Genomic DNA, 20,744 nt, shown 5'->3' on the forward strand with positions numbered 1-20,744 from the left:
TTAGGGGTAACATGAGGGGGAACTTCTTTACTCAGAGGGTGGTGGCTGTATGGAATGGGCTTCCGGTGGAAGTGGTGGAGGCTGGCTCGATTTTATTATTTAAGAGTAAATTGGATAGGTATATGGATAGGAGGGGATTAGAGGGTTATGGTCTGAGTGCAGGTAGATGAGACTAGGTCAGGGAGAATGGTCGGCGTGGACTGGTAGGGCCGGACAGGCCTGTTTCCATGCTGTAGTTATATGGTTATATGGTAAAAAAGACATTTGGACAGGTATATGGATAGGAAAGGTTTAAATGGAATTGGACCAAATGCCTGCCCATGGGGCTAATGTAGATGGGGCATCTTGGGCTGCATGGGCAGTTTGGGTGGAAGGCCTGTTTATTCGCTGTATGACTCTATGACACAACATGTTAGCATAAAACCCTACATCGCATTGACACCATTTAAGTCAGAGTGTCACAGCATGGAAAACAGGCCCTTCGGCCCAAGTCATCCATGCTGACCAAGATGTGTACCTGTGTACCCAAGATGTGAACTTGCCCCATTTGCCTGTGTTTGGCCTCTAACCCTCTAAACCTTTACTATCCACATACCTGTCTAAATATCTTTCAAATGTTGTAATTGCACCTGCCTCTACCCACAGCTGGAGTACTATGTGTCGACCTTGTCACCACACTGTAGGAAGGATGGGATTGTACTAGCATGGGTGCAGAGGAGATTCATTTTCCCTGGAATGGGGCAATAGACAAAAGACAAAAGACAATAGGTGCAGGAGTAGGCCATTCGGCCCTTCGAGCCAGCACCACCATTCAATGTGATCATGGCTGATCATTCGACTATGTGGAGAGAGTGGGTAGGCTATATATTCTTTCTTGAACAAGTATGGGAGGGAATCTAACGGAGTGGACAAAACTATGAAGGGCAAGTTTAGTTTATTGTCACGTGTACTGAGGTACAGTGAAAAGCTTTTTTGTTACAAGCTATCCAGTCAACGGAAAGACAATACATGTTTACAATCAAACCGGCCACAGTGTACAGAGACAGATAAAGTCCAGTAAAGTCCAATTAATAGATAGAATAGATATTGAGATACTATTTCCCTCAGCAGAGGTGTGAATAACAACGGCCCCATAGATTTACTCCAGCATTTCGTTTCTTACATCTTGGGAAAGAGTTCACTGTGAGTAGGTCACAGTGGCAGAATTGCTGTCTCACAGCGCCAGAGACACAAATTCGATCCTGACTATGGGTGCTATCTGTATGGACTTTGTACGTTCTCCCTATGACCGTATGGGCTTTCTCCAGGTGCTCTGGTTTCATAAAGTCATAAATAACAGGAGCAGAATTAGGCCATTTGGTCCATCAAGTCTACTCTGCCATTCAATCATGGCTGATCTACCTCTTCCTCCTAACCCCATTTTCCTGCCTTCTCCCCACAACTCCTGACACCTGTACTAGTCCAGAATCTATCTATCTGTGCTTTAAAAATATCCATGGACTTGGCCTCCACAGCCTTCTGTGGCAAAAAAATCCACAGGTTCACCACCCCCTGACTAAAGAAATTCCTTCTCATCTCCTTCCCAAATGAACGTCCTTTAATTCTGAGGCTCTGACCTCTAGTCCTAGACTCTCCCACTAGTGGAAACAGTCTCTCCACATCCACTCCATACGTCTATCACCATTCAGTACATTTCAATGAAGTACCCCCTCATTCTACTAAACTCCAGCGAGTACAGGCCCAGTGCCATCAAATGCTCATCATATGTTAACCCACTCATTCCTGGGATCATTCTTGTAAACCTCCTCTGGAGGGCCAGCACATCCTTCTTCAGATATAGTGCCCAAAATTGTTCACAATACTCCAAATACAGCCTGACCAGCGCCTTATAGAGCCTCACCATTACATGCCTGTTTTTGTATTCTAGCCCTCTTGAAATCAATGCGAGCATTGCCTTTATTACTGATTCGACTTGCAGATGAACTTTTTGGGAATCCTGCACCAGCACTCCCAAGTGCCTTTGCACCTCTGTTTTCTGGATCCTCACCCCATTTAGAAAATAGTCTACACCTTTATTCCTGCTACCAAAATGCATGCCACCACACTTTGCTACACTATATTCCATCTGCCACTTCTCTGCCCACTCTCCCAACCTATCCAAGTCCTTCTGCAGAGTCCCTGCTACCATGTGCTCTCATCTTCCTGAGCAGCCTCACGTGTGGCATTAACCAAAGGCTTTCTGAAAATCTAGGTAAACAATAGACAATAGACAATAGGTGCAGGAGTAGGCCATTCAGCCCTTTGAGCCAGCACCGCCATTCACTGTGATCATGCTTGATTATCCACAATCAGTACCCCATTCCTACCTTCTCCCCATATCCCCTGATTCCGCTATCTTTAAGAGCTCTATCTATCTCTTGAAAGCATCCAGAGAATTGGCCTCCACAGAATTCCACAGATTCACAACTCTCTGGATGAAAAAGTTTTTCCTCATCTCCGTTCTAAATGGCCTACCCCTTATTCTTAAACTGTGGCCCCAGGTCTGGACTCCCCCAACATCGCGAACATGTTTCCTGCCTCTAGCGTGTCCAATCCCCTAATAATCTTATATGTTTCAATAAGATCCCCTTTCATCCTTCTAAATTCCAGGTATTTATTTCACAAAATGCTGGAGTAACTCAGCAGGTCAGGCAGCATCTCAGGAGAAGAAGGAATGGGTGACGTTTCGGGTCGAGACCCTTCTTCAGACTGATGTCAGGGGGGCGGGACCTTCTAAATTCCAGTGTATCCAAGCCCAGTCGCTCCATTCTTTCAACATACGACAGTCCCGCCATCCCGGGAATTAACCTAGTGAACTTAGGTTTCCTTCCACATTCCAAAGACTTGCGGTTTGTAAGATAATTAGCTTCAGTAAATTGCCCCTAGTGTACGGGGTGATCATTGGTCAGTGTGGGCTGAGGGGCCTGTTTTCACGATGTACAGTATCTCTAAACTAAACTAAACTCAATTAAAAGATGAACAAAAACTACTTATTTTGCAACATTGTCACAAGGATTATGAGCGTGGGGCTACAATGTGAACTTTTACAGAAAAGAGCTGCTCCTGGAATCACCACTCTATTCCAGAACAATTTGCAAGGTAACCCAGTTGAGTTGTTAGATCATTATCTCCCTCTCCCTCTACACCCCTCTCTCTCACCCCCCTCTCTCTCCCCACCACTCTCTCCCCACCACTCTCTCCCCACCACTCTCTCCCCACCACTCTCTCCCCACCACTCTCTCCCCACCTCTCTCTCCCCTCCCTCTCTCCCCCCCACTCCCCACCCCCACTCTCCCCCCCTCTCTCTCCCCTCTCTCTCCCTCTCTCTCTCTCCCTCTCTCTCTCCCCTCTCTCTCTCTCACCCCTCTCTCTCTCCCCCCCCTCGCTCTCTCTCCCCCCTCTCTCTCCCTCTCTCTCCACCCCCTCTCCCCCCTCTCTCTCTCCCCCCTCTCTCTCCCCCCTCTCTCTCTCCCCCTCTCGCTCCCCCTCTCGCTCCCCCTCTCGCTCCCCCTCTCTCTCCCCCCTTCTCTCTCCCCTCTCTCTCTCCCCCTCTCTTTCCCCCCTCTCCCCCCCTCTCTCCCCCCCCTCTCTCCCCCCCCTCTCTCCCCCCCCTCTCTCCCCCCCCTCTCTCTCCCCCCTCTCTCTCCCCCCCCTCTCCCTCCCTCTCTCTCCCCCCCTCTTTCTCACCCCTCTCTCTCCCCCCCTCTCTCTCTCCCCCCTCCTTTCTCTCCCCCCTCTCTCTCCACCCCTCTCTCTCTCCACCCTCTCTCTCCCCTCTCTCTCTCTTAAGACAGTTAGGATGGTGGCATTTAAGAGACTTGTGGATAGTCATGTGGATTTGCAGGGAATGGAGGGATATGGGATTTGTGCAGGCATATGAGGATGAGTGTTGGCATCATGCTCAGCAGATGCACTGGTCACTGGGCCTGTCCATGCGCTGTACAGTTCTATGGCGTTCTGAGCCTTCAGTTTCCAAACTCTCTCGTTTCTTTCGTTTCCCTTTCTCCCTTCCGACACTCAGTCTGAAGAAGGTTCTCGACTCGAAACGTCACCTATTCCTTTTCTCCATGGATCCTGTCTGACCCGCTGAGTTACTCCAGCATTTTGTGCCGATCTGCAGAGGGAATCAACAACTGACAAGGCAGCACGGCGGCACAGCGGAAGAGTTGCTGCATCAGTGCTTATCCTCAAATTCCATATCCCTCCATTCCCTGCAGATCCACGTGACTATCCACAAGTCTCTTAAATGCCACCATCCTATCTGTCACGGTGGCACAGCGGTAGAGTTGCTGCCTTACAGCGCCAGGGACCTGTGTTCAATCCTGACCACGGGTGCTGAATGTACAGTTTGTATGTTCTCCCAGGTGACTGCGTGGGTTTTCTCCGGGCGCCCCAGTTTCCTCCCACATTCCAAAGATGTGCAGGTTTGCAGATCAATTCGCTTCTGTAAATTGGACGATAGAACTAGTGTACGAATGATCACTGGTCAGCGTGGACACACTGGGCCGAGGGGCCTGCTTCCACACTGCATCTCAAAACTAAACTAAAACAAAAGTAATTTCGGGTTGAGATCCTTCTTCAAACTGAGCTGTTTGGTGAATATTTTCACGACTGACATCGGTAGACTTAAGAACGGACTCGACCTGAAATGTCACCTATCCATGTTTGCCAGAGATGCCGTCTGACCTGCTGAGTTACTCCAGCACTTTGTGTCCTTCAGTAGACATTTGCACTTTAGCGAACAAGAGTTCAGGGGACAGAGAGGGAATATGAAATGCGAGTGGGTTTGGGACCAAACAGTTTGTGCTTTTTGTATTTCTGTTGTTCTTATATTTCCGTTTAATTCCCCCATGGGGTGGATTATGCAATGAGAAGTAGATTTGTGGAACTATATTAACGCAATGCTTTACTATGATGAAAACAGAAAGGATTAAGTTTCGTAATTGTAAACCACATTTCGGGTTGGGGGGGTTGGGGGGGGGGGGAGAAATCACTTCGGGTGGCTACAGCCTAGGGATTAGATGAATGGAGGGGAAGGATTCCAGCGATCAACACAACGCAGTTGTTTTGTGGTTTGAACGTATCATTTTTCCATTTGCCGCATAAAATAACTTATTTATAGGTCTGAGGTAATTTATGGAGGGCAAGTAACCTACAAACCCGCATGTCTTTGGGATGTGGGAAGAGACTGGAGCACCCGAAGGAAACCCATGTGGTCACAGGGAGAACGTGCAAATTCCACACATACGGCACCTGAGGCCAGAATTTAACCCTTGTCTCTGGCGCCGTGAGGCAGCAACTCGACCGCTGTGCTACTGTGCTGCCCCCAAACTAATGAATGTTCTCGCTATTAAAGCCTCACAGAGCGCCTGTCATCTTTACCACACACCCCAAAGCCGTACAGGTTGGTGAATTAATTGGCCTCTGCAAAATTGCCGCTTGTGTGTCAGGAGTGGATGAGAAAGTGGGATAAAACAGAACCAGTGCATGGATGATCGATGGGCGGCCCGAACTCAGTTGGCTGAAGGACCAGTTTCCACGCTGCAACTCTAAACAAAACTGAACTCAAATAGTTGGAAAAAAGCAGACTGGCTGCCGCAGGTGTAGGCGCTGAGTAATCCCTACTACCCTCCCGTCTTCTGAAAAGGAAGTGCCCCTGACGTCATGAGGTATTTATGAGGCCAGTAGGGGGCAGGTATGTTGCCGATCACTGAACAAGTAGAGCTTTCATTCAGAAGGGCCGGGAAACTGGGTGGAGAGCCAAGTGTGGAAACCTTGCCAAAACTGGTGAAACATCTTAATTACATTGAACGACGCAAGGAACTACAGCTACTGGAGTGGGGAGTGGAACAGTGGCGCGGCGGTAGAGTTGCTGCCGTACAGCGCCAGAGACCCGGGTTCAATCATGACTATGGGTGCTGTTTGTATGGAGTTTGTATATTCTCCATGTGACCGCGTGGGTTTTCTCTGGGTGCTCCGGTTTCCTCCCACACTCCAAAAACGTACAGGTTTGTAGGTTAATTGGCTTTGGTAAAAAAAATGGAAATTTGTCCCTGTGTGTAGGATAGTGCTAGTGTACGAGGTGATTGCTGGTTGGCGCGGTCTCGGTTGGCCAAAGGGGCTGTTTCCACGCTGTACATCTAAAATCAAAAGAGGCAAAAAGTCATACTGCATGGAAACAGGCCTTTTGGCCCAACTTGCCCATGCCGACCAAGATGTCCCATCTGCATTAGTCTCACTTCTCAACCATGTTTGGTTCGTATCCCTGTGAGTCTTGAGCAAAACACAAAGTGCTGGAGGATCTCAGCGGGTCAGGCAGCATCTGTAGAGTGACTAAACATGCAGCTTTTCAAGTTGGGACCATTCTTCGTTACGACGTTGCTGACTCCTTTTACCACAGACGGTACAGTGGCCCAGCATATGCAACTACTGCCTTACATCTCAGTAGTCCAGGTTCAATTCTGACCTTGGGTATTGCTTGTGTGGAGTTTGTAACTTTTCCCTGTAACTCCCAAACATGTGCTGGTAAATTAGCCACTGTACTTTGCCCTGAATATGTAGGTGAGTAGTAGAATGTGGAGGGGTAGTTGATTCCTTGAAAGGATATGGGGTGAACAAAATTGGATTAGCGTAGGATTTGTAAATGGATGTTTGATGGTTAACGTGGACTCTAATTTCCATGCTTTATATCTATACTTGACAACATTTGCACTAGCAAGGTTGTGCTTGTGTTTGTAGATACGAGGTACTACAGATGCAAGTAAGAATTTCATTGTTTTGCTTTGGGGCACATGATAATAAAACTCTTGACTTTCTCTTGACTCTTGCTTTACAAAGAAAGGCACAAAGTACTGGAGTAACTCAGCGGGTCAGGTAGCATCTCTGGAGAACGTGGGTGGGTGATGTTTTGGGCCAGAACTTTAGACTTTAGAGATACAGCGTGGAAACAGGCCCACCGAGTCTGCACCAATCAGCAATCATCTCTACACTTGCACTATCTAACACACTAGGGAAAATTTACAATTTTATCAAAGCCAATTAACCTCCAAACCTGTATGTCATTGGAGTGTGGGAGGAAACGGAGCACCCCGAGAAAACCCACGCGATCACAGGGAGAACATGCAAACACCATGCAGACAGCACCCATAGTCAGGATCAAAGCTGGTCTCTGGCGCTGTAAGGCAGCAACTCTACTGCTGCACCATTGTGTGGCCCTAAAGAGTATCAGAAGAAGGGTCCCGACCGGAACTGTCCTCCATAGATACTGCCTGACCCACTGAGTTACTCCAACACTGTGTGTCATTTTTGTGTTTCCATGATGACTGAGTTATCTCAAGTCACTGGCAGGTCTCTGCCATGAGAGTGTGACCATGAGAGGAAGCACAACGTTGATGGATGAACCCATTTGCAATCACAATGGGGCTTGAGCAGAAACATAGAAACATAGAAACATAGAAAATAGGTGCATGAGTAGGCCATTCGGCCCTTCGAGCCTGCACCGCCATTCAATATGATCATGGCTGATCATCCAGCTCAGTAGCCTGTACCTGCCTTCTCTCCATACCCCCTGATCCCTTTAGCAAAAAGGGCCACATCTAACTCCCTCTTAAATATAGCCAATGAACTGGCCTCAACTACCTTCTGTGGCAGAGAATTCCACAGACCACTCTCTGTGTGAAGAAATGTTTTCTCATCTCGGTCCTAAAAGACTTCCCCTTTATCCTTATGCTGTGACCCCTGGTTCTGGACTCCCCCAACATTGGGAACAATCTTCCCGCATCTAGCCTCTCCAACCCCTTAAGAATTTTATATGTTTCTATAAGATCCCCCCTCAGTCTTCTAAATTCCAGCGAGTACAAGCCCAGTCTATCCAGTCTTTCCTCATATGAAAGTCCCGCCATCCCAGGGATCAATCTGGTCACATATTTGCAAATATTTCACTTGGACAGCTTACAACCCAGCAGTATGAATATTGATTTCTGTAACTTCAAGTAACCCTTGCTATCCCTCTCTCTCAGTCCCTCCCCCACCCGAGTTCTCCGACTAGTTTCACTGTCCTCCTGATTCATTTTACTGTTTGTATGCCTCTTTGTCACCTTCCTCTCAGCTAACAGTGAACCATTCTACATTTCCTTGATCAGCATCTGGTTTGATCAGTCGTTTTTAGACCTTACCCTTCCATATCTCTGTTCTCCCTCTCCCCTGACTCTCAGTCTGAAGAAGGGTCTCAACCCGAAACATCACCTATTCCTTCGCCAGAGATGCTGCCTGTCCCGCTGAGTTACTCCAGCATTTTGTGTCTATCTTCAATGCAAACATCACCTACAGTTCAGTGGGAACATTTCACTGGGGCCACAGTTTAAGAATAAGGGGTAGGCCATTTAGAACTGAGATGAGGAAAAACTTTTTCAGTCAGAGAGTTGTGAATCTGTGGAATTCTCTGCCTCAGAAGGCAGTGGAGGCCAATTCTATGAATACATTCAAGAGAGAGCTGGATAGAGCTCTTAAGGATGGCGGAGTCAGGGGGTATGGGGAGGAGGCAGGAACGGGGTACTGATTGAGAATGATCAGCCATGATCACATTGAATGGCGGTGCTGGCTTGAAGGGCCGAATGGCCTCCTCCTGCACCTATTGTCTATTGTCACCTTAATCAAGTGGACTTCCTTTCAACACAAATGAGTTCAATTGTCCAGCATGTTCACCATTGTAATGTTAAGGTGGCTGCACTGTTGATTGCTGCCTTTTGCATTTGAATGAGATGTAAAATGAAAGACTCATCTGCCCACTCGGGCATATGTAAAAGATCTCAGTATTTTTTGAGGATAGTGTAAATTCTCTGTCCAATATTATAAACACCATTTAGACCATAAGACAAGGTCCCACATAGGAGATTAGTGGGCAAAATTAGAGCACATGTTATTGGGGGTAGGGTACTGACATGGATAGAAAATTGGTTGGCAGAAAGAAAGCAAAGAGTGGGGATAAATGGGTCCCTTTCAGAATGGCAGGCAGTGACCAGTGGGGTACCGCAAGGCTCGGTGCTGGGACCCCAGCTATTTACAATATTACAATGACTTGGATGAAGGGATTAAAAGTAGCATTAGCAAATTTGCAGATGATACAAAGCTGGGTGGCTGTGTGAACTGTGAGGAAGATGCTATGAGGTTGCAGGGTGACTTGGACAGGTTGTGTGAGTGGGCGGATGCATGGCAACTGCAGTTTAATGTGGATAAGAGTGAGGTTATCTACTTTGGTGGTAAGAATAGTAAGGCAGATTATTATCTGAATGGTGTCAAGTTAGGAAAAGGGGACGTATAACGAGATCTGGGTGTCCTAGTGCATCAGTCACCGAAAGGAAGCATGCAAGTACAGAAGGCAGTGAAGAAAGCCAATGGAATGTTGGCCTTCATAGCAAGAGGAGTTGAGTATAGGAGCAAAGAGGTCCTTCTGCAGTTGTACAGGGCCCTAGTGAGACCGCACCTGGAGTACTGTGTGCAGTTTTGGTCTCCACATTTGAGGAAGGATATTCTTGCTATTGAGGGCACTCAGCGTAGGTTTACTAGGTTAATTCCCGGAATGGCGGGACTGTCATATGTTGAAAGACTGGAGTGATTAGGCTTGTATACACTGGAATTTAGAAGGATGAGAGGGGATTTTATTGAAACATATAAAATTATTACGGTCTTGGACACGTTAGAGGCAGGAAACATGTTCCCAATGTCGGGGGAGTCCAGAACCAGGGGCCACAGTTTAAGAATAAGGGGTAAGCCATTTAGAACGGAGATGAGGAAAAACCTTTTCAGTCAGAGAGTTGTAAATCTGTGGAATTCTCTGCCTCAGAAGGCAGTGGAGGCCAATTCTCAATGCATTTAAGAGAGAGTTAGATAGAGCTCTTAAAGATAGCGGAGTCAGGGGGTATGGGGAGAAGGCAGGAACGGGGTACTGATTGAGAATGATCAGCCATGATCAAATTGAATGGTGGTGCTGGCTCGAAGGGTCGAATGGCCTACTCCTGCACCTATTGTCTATTGTCTACAAGACATAGGAACAGAATTAGGCCATTCAGCCCACCGAGTCTGCTGCACCATTTGATCATGGCTGATCTATCTTTCACTCTCAACTCCTTTCTCCTGCCTTCTCCCAGAGTAGGGGAATCAAGAGTCAGAAGGCATAGGTTTTTAGGTGAGGGGGGGAAAATGTAATAGGAACCTGAGGGGCAACTTATATTTTTACACAAAGGGTGAAAGGTATATAGAGTGAGATGCTGGAGGAGGTAGTTGAGGCAGGTACTATCACAATGCTTAGGAAACATTTGGACAGGTACATGGATAGGACAGGAGAAGAGGGATATGGGCCAAATGCAGGCAGCCAGGACTAGTGTACACTAGTGTAGATGCGGCACTGTGGTGGTCTAGTAACCTCGGATAGATGGATGTCCATTCACAGTGGCCAATGTCCATTCGCAGAGGTGAATGTCCATTGTAAGAGGAAATTGGTTTACACCGAAGATAGATTAAAATTGCTGGAGTAACTCACCGGGCCAGGCAGCATCTGTGGAGAAAAGGAATAGGTGATGTTTTGGGTTGAGACTCTTGTACAGACTGAGAGTCAAAGGAGAGGGAAACTAGAGCTATGAAAAGGTAAAATAAACCTATCAACCTCTCAGTCAACCTCTTCCTATAGCTCAGTATCCTTAGTACAGCCCTAACACAGTATCCCTTAGTATTAAACTATAGCTTCCTACATCTAAAACTAGCAAGGCTTGGGGATTGAGAGGGAGGATATGTTGAGTCTAGATCCTGGGGGAACTTTCTCAGTCAAAAACTATCCCGTCTGCTGAACAGGTTGAGGAATTTTTGCTTTGCGGGTGAGGGGTATGAAGGAAGAAACAATTCCTGCCTGATCATGTGACCTGATGTCAGGCTGGCAGTGACTAATGTTGGATCATATTTCCATCCCGGGAGCAGCAGATCTCTGAGCGTGCCTGTGTTGTTTGGATACTGGCTGCCGGGGACTGTTAAAGGGAAGGATTTGACGCGCTTAAAAAGTTCGGCAAGTTTTCAGAAGCCCAGAGGCCTTTTTTTCTGTGTGTGTGTGTGTGTGTGTCTGGCGATCGCCATCGTTACAGCTCAACTGACCCTGATCGCCAAATTCCTTGCCTCCTTCCAGCTCCGCTGCATGGATTTGTCCATCTCCAGTTGATCGAGTTCTCCTTGGAAGCATTTCCTGGAAAATGGGAGCAGGAGCGATCACTGTCTGTGTGAGTACAGGAGTCACATTGTGTTTAGCAGCTCTGTAAACTCTGTTGCAGAGTTTCGGCTGCAGCTGCTGTTTATCCCCGGCATCCCCTTGCACTGCGAGAAGCCCCAGCCTTTCACTCCCCAGCGCTGAGTAGTAGCTGTGGTTAAACGTTTTCATTTCAAATCTCAGTGCAGCAAACGCAGTTCTCGTTGAGGAAACGTCAAAGAGTATGTGGGGCAAGAGCAGGACGCCAGGCAAGTTGTAGAACACAGAACAGGAACGGGCCCTTTGGCCCGTAATGCCTGTGCTTAACTTGTTACACATTTAAACTGATCTTATCTGCCCGTACATGATCCATACCCCTCCACTCCCTGCACTTCCATGTGCCTACCTACAAGCTCTTAAACTCCACCACTCTCTGTGTAAAAGAAACCTGGCCCTGAGCATCTCCATTAAACTTCCCCCCCCCCCTCTCACCCGAGAGTAATGCCTTCTAATGTTGAACATTTCAAGCCTGGGGATAAAGGTTCTAACTGTCTACCCTATCTATGCCTCTCATAATTTTACATGCTTCCCTGGGGTAGGTGTTCAAAAGCTCACTCAAAGAGGTGGGTTTTTGAGCAAGGGATAGGTGGAAAGGTTTACAGAGAATATTCCAGAGTGTGGTTCTTGGTATGGCTAACCGCGGTGAAGTTCTTGTACATGGTACATGGATAGGATAGGAAAGGTTTAGAGGGATATGAGTCAGAAGCGAACAAGTGGGACTAGCTTAGATGGGGCATCTTGGTCGAAATGGATAAGTTGGGCCGAAGGGCCTGTTTCCATATAACTCGATTAAAAATCAAGTTAGGACCCAGGTTCGATCCTGACTACAGGTGCTTATCTGTACAGAGTTTGTACGTTCTCCCCGTGACCTGCATGGGTTTTCTCCGAGATCTCCAGTTTCCTCCCACACTCCAAAGATATACAGGTTTGCAGGCTAATGGTTTTGGTGAAATTATAAATTGTCCCTAGTGTGTGGAGGATAGTGCTAGTGTACAGGGATCGCTGGTCAGTTGGTCGGTGGGCAGAAGGGCAGGTATCTCTAAACTAAACTAAACTAAAAGTTGGAAGGGACAAGAGAATAAGGGATCTGAGAATGGTTAGGAGAAGCACACAGCAGAGGTAGTCCATGTTTTAGATTACTGTCCCTGACATTCTCCATGAGTGCCACCCACCCAACTCCTCGAGTGACCAAACTTCATTGATAGTTCCTGGATGTCTATTGAGAAAAGGATTATGTTCAGTTTATTGTCACGTGTACTGAGTGAGGTACAGTGAAAAGCTTTTGTTGCGTGCTAACCAGTCAGCGGAAAGACAATGTGATTAAAACCGTGCCGTGTACAGTGTACAGATACCTTGGCAGCTGAATGGCTGAGAACCAAGGCAGTCAGTCGGAGGATTCTCGATACTCCACTGAGTCTGTCACCCGAGGGCTGGAGGAGAGGTGAAGAGAGGCCGGTGACCCCTGGGAACAGGCAGGAGAATCAGCTCTGTTTTCCCCTCTTAAAGACAATATCTCGGGGGGGCCGTTGAAGCTATGGAAATGGAGAGACCGCCTTTGTTGCAAAAGCATGTCAAGGTCGGTTGGCGGGGTGTGGCGAATGGTGTTGAAGAAAACATCAATTTTTCCCCTTTGTGCGAAGTTAGATCGGTACAAATGGGAGCGTTGTGATTGTGACCTGGCAATTGGACTGTCTAAAGCCATGCCATGGCCCCTTGAAATGTAGTTTAGTTTAGAGATACAGCGTGGAAACAGGCCCTTCGTCCCACCGAGTCTGCACCGACCAACAATCTCCCGTACACTAACATTACCCTACACACTTGGGACGGTTTACAGGAGGCAATTAACCTATAAACCTGCACGTCTTTGGAATGTGGGAGGAAACCGGAGCACCTGGAGAAAACCCCCGCGGTCACAGGGAGAACGTACAAACTCTGTAGAGACACCACCCGAGGTCAGGATCGAGCCTGGCTCTCCGTCGCTGTAAGGCAACAACTCTACCGTTGCAACACTCTACTGCCCTGTCATCTGTCCAGTTATCTCCCCAGTGAATTCAGTGTCCAGTTTTGCTTGTTAATGCTCCAGTGACATGCCTTGGGATGCTTTGCTGAGTAAAGGATGTAGTTTCCAATGTGCCACACCATCGAGAGGTGCATAGTTGGTGCATAGTTGGTGCAGCAAAGTGGCACAAGCTGTGCATTCTTCATTGAAAGTAAAACAGCCAGCGTTTCAAATCTGAAATAAAAACAGAAAATCTGGTGACACAAGGAACTGCAGGTGCTGGTTTACAAAAAAAACACTATGTGCTGGAGTGACTCAGCAGGACAGGCAGCGTCTCTGGAGGACATGGATAGGTGACGTTTCAGGTTTGGACCTTTTTTCAGACTGATTGTGGTGCAGGGAGTGGGGAAGAAAGCTGGAAGAGGAGAGATAGGACCAATCCTGGCGAGTGATAGCTGGCGAAAGAAGGAACTGCAGATGCTTTTTTGCAAAGAAGGACTCAAAGTGCTGGGGTATCTCAGCAGGTCAGGCAGCATCTCTGGAGTACATGGATAGGTGATTTTTTGAGTCGGCACCCTTCTTCAGACTGAAGTGATAGGTGGATACAAGTGAGGGAAGGGGGGTGTTGGATAGGCCGATAGATGGACAGAGACGAAAAGACAAAAAATGTGTTTAAAGGATAGAAGAGTTGCGAATTATGAAGCTCGAGGAAGTAATGTAGGTGGAAAGGGAAGGAGAGGGGGGAAATGTGTACAAGTCCAGGAAAGGCATTGGAAAGGGGGGTGGGGAGGTGTCAGGATTTCTGTAGATATTCAGAGGGTCTGGCGACTTCTGTGGAGAGAGAAACAGTTACCATTCCTTTGGTTCTTCAGGATTGGAAAAGTCAGGAGATAAATGTGTGTTTTAGTCAAAGAGGAAGCGGGGATGTGTGGGGTAGGATTGTCCCTACGACAATTACTTTTGGTGTCATTATCAGGCCTGCTGGAATTAACTGAGGGGAGGTCACTGAGAGTCTTTGGAAAGGGAAAAATATATAAATGCTGGAAGTTTGAGAAAACGGAAGTTGCTGAAAATCCAAAATGAAAGAGAATCTTGGAAATTAGATAGAATCTCTGGAGAGGAATGCTGGGCTTCTGTCTAGTTAATAATGTCAGAACTGTCTGGAGAAATGTAAACAGATTTAATATTAATTTACTTTATTGTCGCGTGTACTAAGGTTTAGTGAAAAGCTTTTTTGTTGCGTGCTAAGCAGTCAGCAGAAAATCTATGTATGATTACAATCAGGCCTCCCACAGTGTACAGATACCGGATAACGGGAATAATGTATAGTGCAAGATAAAGTCCAGTAAAGTCCGATTAAAGATATCCAAGGTCTCTGAGATAGATGGTAGCTCAAGACCGCTCTCTAGTTGGTGATAGGATGGTTCAGTTGTCTGATAACAGCTGGGAAGAAGCTGTCCCTGAATCTGGAGGTGTTAGTTTTCACACTTCTGTACCTCCTGTCTGATGAGAGAAGGGAGAAGAGAGAGCCTGGGGTGAGACGGGCGAGGGAGGACAGTTGGGAAGAAAAACTATTTTTGGATAGTTTAGGTCTGCCACTGCTTATTATTTTCAGTAATACGGTTAGTTATTTCAGAATGTTGCAATTATCATATTTTTTGACGAGGGGCTTCAGTGTTGTGGATGGATGAGAGAGGCCGGGATGGTTCTCTTTGGAGCAGAGGAGGTTAACAAAGCTGTTAAATGTTACATAACATTCCGATGAAGCAGATGGATAGGAATTGTTTCTTTTGGCAGAAAGATTGGGAGATGAGGAGAATGTTTTTTTCTAAACAGCCAGTTATAACCCAGAATGCACAGTTTGTCAGGAGAGTGAGACCAGATTTAACTAAAAACTTTCAAGAGGGAATTTGATAAGTGTTTGGATTGGAAAAATTTCTACGGGGAAAAGAGCAGAATAGGGGAAGTAACGAAACCACAGTTTTAAGGAACGGGCACGAGAATGATGGGCCAAATGGCCCACTTTTCAACTTTACAAGCCTATCAGGCTGATTGAATTCAATTTGTCTGGATAGATTAGTTTGGCCATCCATGCTGTGAGCTGTAAAGCCACTGCCCATCACAGATACACCACGGAAAGTGCACATGTCAGGCTGCGTCACAGCTTGGTTTGGGAACAGCTCTGCCCAAGATCGCAAGAAATTGCCGAGAATTGTAGATGTGGCCCTGTCCATCACACAGAACAGACTTCACAACATTAACTCCATCAACACTTCCCGCTGCCTCAGGAAAGGAGACAACATCATCAAAGATTTGTCCCAACCTGGTCATTCCTTCTTCTGCCTCCTCCCTTCCGGCAGAAGGTACAGAAAGCCTGAAAGCGCACACCACCAGACTCAGGGATAACATCTTCCCCTCTGTTATCAGACTTCGAACAGTCCTTCCATAAGCTGGGGTACTGTCCAATTCACTGCTACCTCATCACTTCGATGTTGGATTTTGTCTAAGGAACTGATGTTCACCAATGCCTGTGTTCTCTTTCTTGCCATTTACTCTATCTATTGTACTTAAGTTTGAACTGATTGTATCCATGTATGGTATATCTGATCTGTTTAGAGAGCATGCAAAACCAAGCTTTTCATTGTACCTAGGCCGAAGGGCCTGTTTCCGTGCTGTGTCTCTAAAGTCGAAAGTACAGCATGAGAACAGGCCCTTCAGCCCACAATGCCCATGCCGAACATGATGTCAAGTTAAACTGATCTCCTCTGCCTGCACATGATCATCTGGTTGTATCGCGGGCCTTCCAGCAGGCTAGAGAAGCCTGAGATCAGCACTGGCAACAATGCCTGCTCCTGCTGGATGGTACCTGGGAGGGTACTCCCTGCCAAAGGGTGAATTTGAGTTTAGTTGAATTTATTGTCATGTGCACTGAGGTAGAGTGAAAAAGCTTTTTGTTGCGTGCTAACCAGTCAGCGGAAAGACTGTACATGATTACAATTGAGCCATCCACAGTGTACAGATACAAGATAGAGGGAATAACGTGACTATTGTTGCAACATAAAGCCCATGAAGTTCGATCAAAGATAGTCCGAGAGTCTCCAATGAGATAGAGAGTAGTGCAGGACTGGTCTCTAGTTGTGAGCAGATCACAGAAGGTTTGTCGTCATGGTTTAGCTTTGGTTTATGTTCAGGTTAAGGTTTATTATTGTCACGTGTACCTAGGTACAATGAAAAGCTTTGCATTGCATGGTCTCTAAACAGACAGGATATCCCCTACACAGATACTTGAGTGCTGAGGACAGGGCCTCAGTCTCACTTAGTGAGGAACCCGGCCACTTTGAGAGTCGACCTCCCACTGAGACTGGGGAACTGGCTGGTGGCCATGAAAGATCTGAGCTCCTCCCCTTCCTCCTCTGCCTTTCTTCAGCCATGAATGAATCAACCTCCCACCAAGAATGGGAAACTTGGCTGTTGTCCAGGTAACACCTTAGAAGTCCTGAACCCCTCCTAGTGTGCCTCCGGCTTTCATCCCAGCGGAGGAACTAAATCTGGCTCTTGCCTTGAAACTTAGACTGCATGCTCACGCCTGTTTGTTGCAACTTGGAAAAGCAAAGCTCTCATAGAGTCATAGAGCTTGGAAACAGGCCTTTCGGCCCAACCTGCCCACCCCAACCAACGTTAGTTTAGTTTATTGTCACGTGTACCGAGGTACAGTGAAAAGTATTTTTGTGTGCTAATCAGTCAGCAGAAAGACTGATTGGTTAGCACACAAAATTACATGATTATCAATCTGTACATGATTACAATCAAGCTGTCCACAGATGCAAGATAAAGGGAATAATGTACACGTGACAATAATAAAACCTAAACCTCTACCCCAAACCCAAAGACTGCATGGTACATGAAGGATTTTTATTTGAATAAACCTCCCAAATGCAGTCAGACGATAAAGTGAGAGGGATATGGGCCAAATGCAGGCAGGTGGGACTAGTGTTGATATTGAGATGGACACTAAAGCAGGGATGTTAGATGTAATGGTGAGGCTCTATAAGGTGCTGGCTCAGACCATCACACAAAACACTTTGCTACACTATATTCCATCTGCCACTTCTCTGCCCATTCTTCCAACCTGTCCGGGTCCTTCTGCAGAGTCCCTGCTTTCTCTACACTACCTGCCCTTCCACCTATTTTCATATCATCTGCAAACTTGGCCACAAAGCCCATAAAATCCAAATCATTAATATACAACGTGAAGAGAAGTGGGCCCATCACCTGACCCTGCGGAACTCCGCTAGTCACTGGCAGCAAATCAGAATGTGCCCCCTTTATTGCCACTCTTTGCCTTCTGCCATCCAGCCAACCTGCTATCCATGCTAGTATCTGCCCTTTGATACCATGGGCTCTCATCGTCCTTAGTAGTCTCACGTGTGGCACCTTATCAAAGGGTTTCTGAAAATCTAGGTAAACAACAAATACTGGCTCTCCTTTGTCTGTCATGCTATTTAATTCTTCAAGGAATTCCAACAAATTTGTCAGGCAAGACCTCCCATTGGGAGTACCATTGTTTTAGGATTGGGTTTATTATTGTCACATGCCAAAGTACAGTGAAAAGCTTTAGTTTGCATGCTATCCACAGATCAGATATTACTAGATACAAATACAATTACGTTAATTGTAGGTTTAAGGTGAGGGGGGAAAGATTTAATTGTAACCTGAGAAATATCTCTTTTGCACAAAGGGTGGTAAGTGGAGGGAATGAGCTGCCAGAGGAGGTAGTTGAGGCCAGTACTATTGCAATGTTAGGAAACATTTGGATAGATACATGGTTTAGAGGGATGTGGACCAAACGTGGAGAGGTGGGAGGTGTACATGGGGCATGTGGTCGGAGTGGGCAAGATGGGATGAAAGGTCTGTTTCCACACTGTATCGCTCTATGACTCTATGACTCTCAGTCAAACTCAAGTACCATAGATAGAGCAAAGGGAAAGCTGTAGAGTGCAAAATGTACTTCTCAGTAATGTAGAGCATCAGTTCCACAGGCAAAGTACAAATGTCCAGAGTAAAGATTTTAGATTTAGGCTTACTGTTGTCAAATGTTTTGAGGTACAGTAGAAAGCTTTGTTTTGCATGCTATCCAAACAGATCAGATATACTATAAATAAATACCATCAAGTCAAACTCAAATACAATAGACCGAGCAAAGGGGCAGGCAGATACAGTGCAGAATATAGTTTTCAACATTGTAGTCCATCTATTCCCTGGACAAAGTCCAATGTCCTCAATGGGGTAAATGTGAATTGGACAGTACCCTAGCTGATGGAAGGGCCGGTCAGAAGCCTGATAACAGAGAGGAAGAAGCTTTTCCTGAGTCTGGTGGTGGGCGCTTTCAAGCTTCTGTACCCTCTGTCAGACAGGAGTAGGGAAAAGAAGAATGACCAGGGTGGGACAAGTCTTCGATTATGTTGGCTGTTTTTCCGAGGTAATGTGAAGGTAGATGGAGTGAATGGTGGGGAGTCTGGCCTGTGATCTGGACTGGCCTACATCTATAACTCTGTAATTTCTTGCAGTTTTGGACAAAGCTGCTCCCAAACCAAGCAGTGATACAACTCATTGCTGCCCTGTCCTGAGACAAGCATAGTTTTACGATTACCACAACTACCCTGGGAGATGGGAATAGTGAAAAGCCTGGATAGATTGGATGTGGCGAAGATGTTCCCACAAGTGGGAAAGTCTCGGACCAGAGGCCAAAGCCTCAGAATAAAAGGATGTAACTTTAGAACGCAGATGAGGAGGAATTTCATTAGTCAGAGGGTGGTGAATCTGTGGAATTCATTGCCACAGACGGCTGTGGAAGCCAAGTCAGTGCATATTTTTAAGGTGGAGATTGACAAATTCTTGAGTAGTAAGGGTGTCAGGGGTTATGAGGAGAAGGCAGGAGAACGGGGTTGAGAGGGAAAGATAGATCAGCCATGATTGAATAGCAGGGTAGACTTGATGGATCGAATAGCCTAATTCTGCTCCAACAACGTATGAATGCATGACTGGTTTGTGAATGGGATGCTTCACTAGGGCTTCCTACCTCCTCCTCCAGTTAAATGTGAGCCATCTCTCCCTTCACTCATCCACCCCCAACCCTGCATTCGCACCCCCCCCCCACCGCTTGAACTGGCAGCTCCCACAGTCCCTCCTCCATTACTCGACTGTCCTAACCTTCGCCACTGCTTCTGTGGTCATTTTCCGCATGGGACATTGTTCCTCTCGGCCAGCATACTTGAGGGAAACATCGACCTTTAAACCTGCAGAGCCATAGAACAAAGAACAGTGCAGCACAGGAACAGCCCTTCAGTTCACGACGCCTGTGCCGAACACGATACCAAGATAAATTAATCTCATCTGCCCACACAGGATCCATATCCATCCATTCCCTGCACGTCCTAGTGCCTGTCTAAAAGCCTCTTAAACACCACTATCGTACCTGCTTCCACTGGCAATGCATTCCGGACACCCACCACCCTTTTCCCCATAAAGAGTGGAGGGTGTATGGAATGAGCTGCCGGAGGTGGTACTTGGGGTAGGGACTATTGCAACGTTTAAGAAACAATTGGCCAGGTACATGGATAGAGGGCTGGTTTTGAGGGAAATGGGCCAAATGCAGGCAGGTGGGAGTAGTGTAGATGGGATATTTTGGTCGGTGTGGGCAAGTTGGGCGGAGGAACCTGTTTCCACGCTGTGTGATTCTATGACTCTATAACTCTCTATAAGCTGCAATGTGGTAACTTCTAATTTATATTGTTTCCATGCCTCATGTCATGACCACCCCACTCTGCCCACTCGCCCTGGTCGTCAAGCCAATTAGTTTGGAGACTTTTAACTTGCATGCTTGAAGCCTGACGTAGGTCTGATTGTGTGCCTGCCAAAGCACTTCCCACCTGTTCCAATAAAGGGGTGTGAATGTTTAACTTGTGTTCCCAATGGCAACAGGACCAGCCTCCCTCACTGCCTCTCTACCGTCTTTCGAGCAGCCTCGGGGATTGTGTTATTTTCTCTGCTCTGCCGCTAATCCTCATGATCGCTGTGTGGGGGGGGGGGGGGGGGGGGGCGGAGGGGACACCTGCTGACTGTCGGCCTCTGAGCCATGGAGGTGCCCGTGGTTGACTGCTCTCCATTCCTCTGTTCCTTCCAGCCAAACAAGGCAGCCGTCAAGTTGAAGGAAGACATGAAGAGGATCATGGCCCAGCCCCTCGGCGGGCAGAGGAACCGCAGCATGGGCAAGGTGTTTGCCGTTCCTCTCTCCGACCTACAGCAGAGAGGGCAGATGGATGATGGGATTCCCCGCGCTGTGCGGCATATGGTGGAATACTTGCAACAACATGGTAAGCAGTACGGTGGCCCAGTAACGTCAAGAAGACCACATTATTG

At 47.0% G+C, this 20,744-nt stretch overlaps 1 protein-coding gene across 5 annotated transcripts in view; it reads left to right on the forward strand.

Annotated features, from left to right (window-relative positions):
• fam13a (family with sequence similarity 13 member A) overlaps positions 1–20,744 on the forward strand; it is a 239,821-nt gene that overhangs the window by 26,835 nt on the left and 192,242 nt on the right. For 3 of the 5 annotated variants that reach the window (XM_078403384.1, XM_078403392.1, XM_078403375.1), the window contains exons 2-3: positions 11,210–11,300; positions 20,509–20,698. In XM_078403384.1, coding sequence (XP_078259510.1) covers positions 11,274–11,300; positions 20,509–20,698 — 217 coding nt within the window. In that variant the 5' untranslated portion in view covers positions 11,210–11,273. The remainder of the gene's footprint in view (positions 1–11,209; positions 11,301–20,508; positions 20,699–20,744) is intronic. The other 2 variants (XM_078403365.1, XM_078403356.1) reach the window with 1 other exon arrangement.

Source organism: Rhinoraja longicauda, chromosome 1 (assembly GCF_053455715.1).
Source record: "Rhinoraja longicauda isolate Sanriku21f chromosome 1, sRhiLon1.1, whole genome shotgun sequence".
In the NCBI taxonomy this organism is placed as follows: Eukaryota; Metazoa; Chordata; class Chondrichthyes; order Rajiformes; family Arhynchobatidae; genus Rhinoraja; species Rhinoraja longicauda.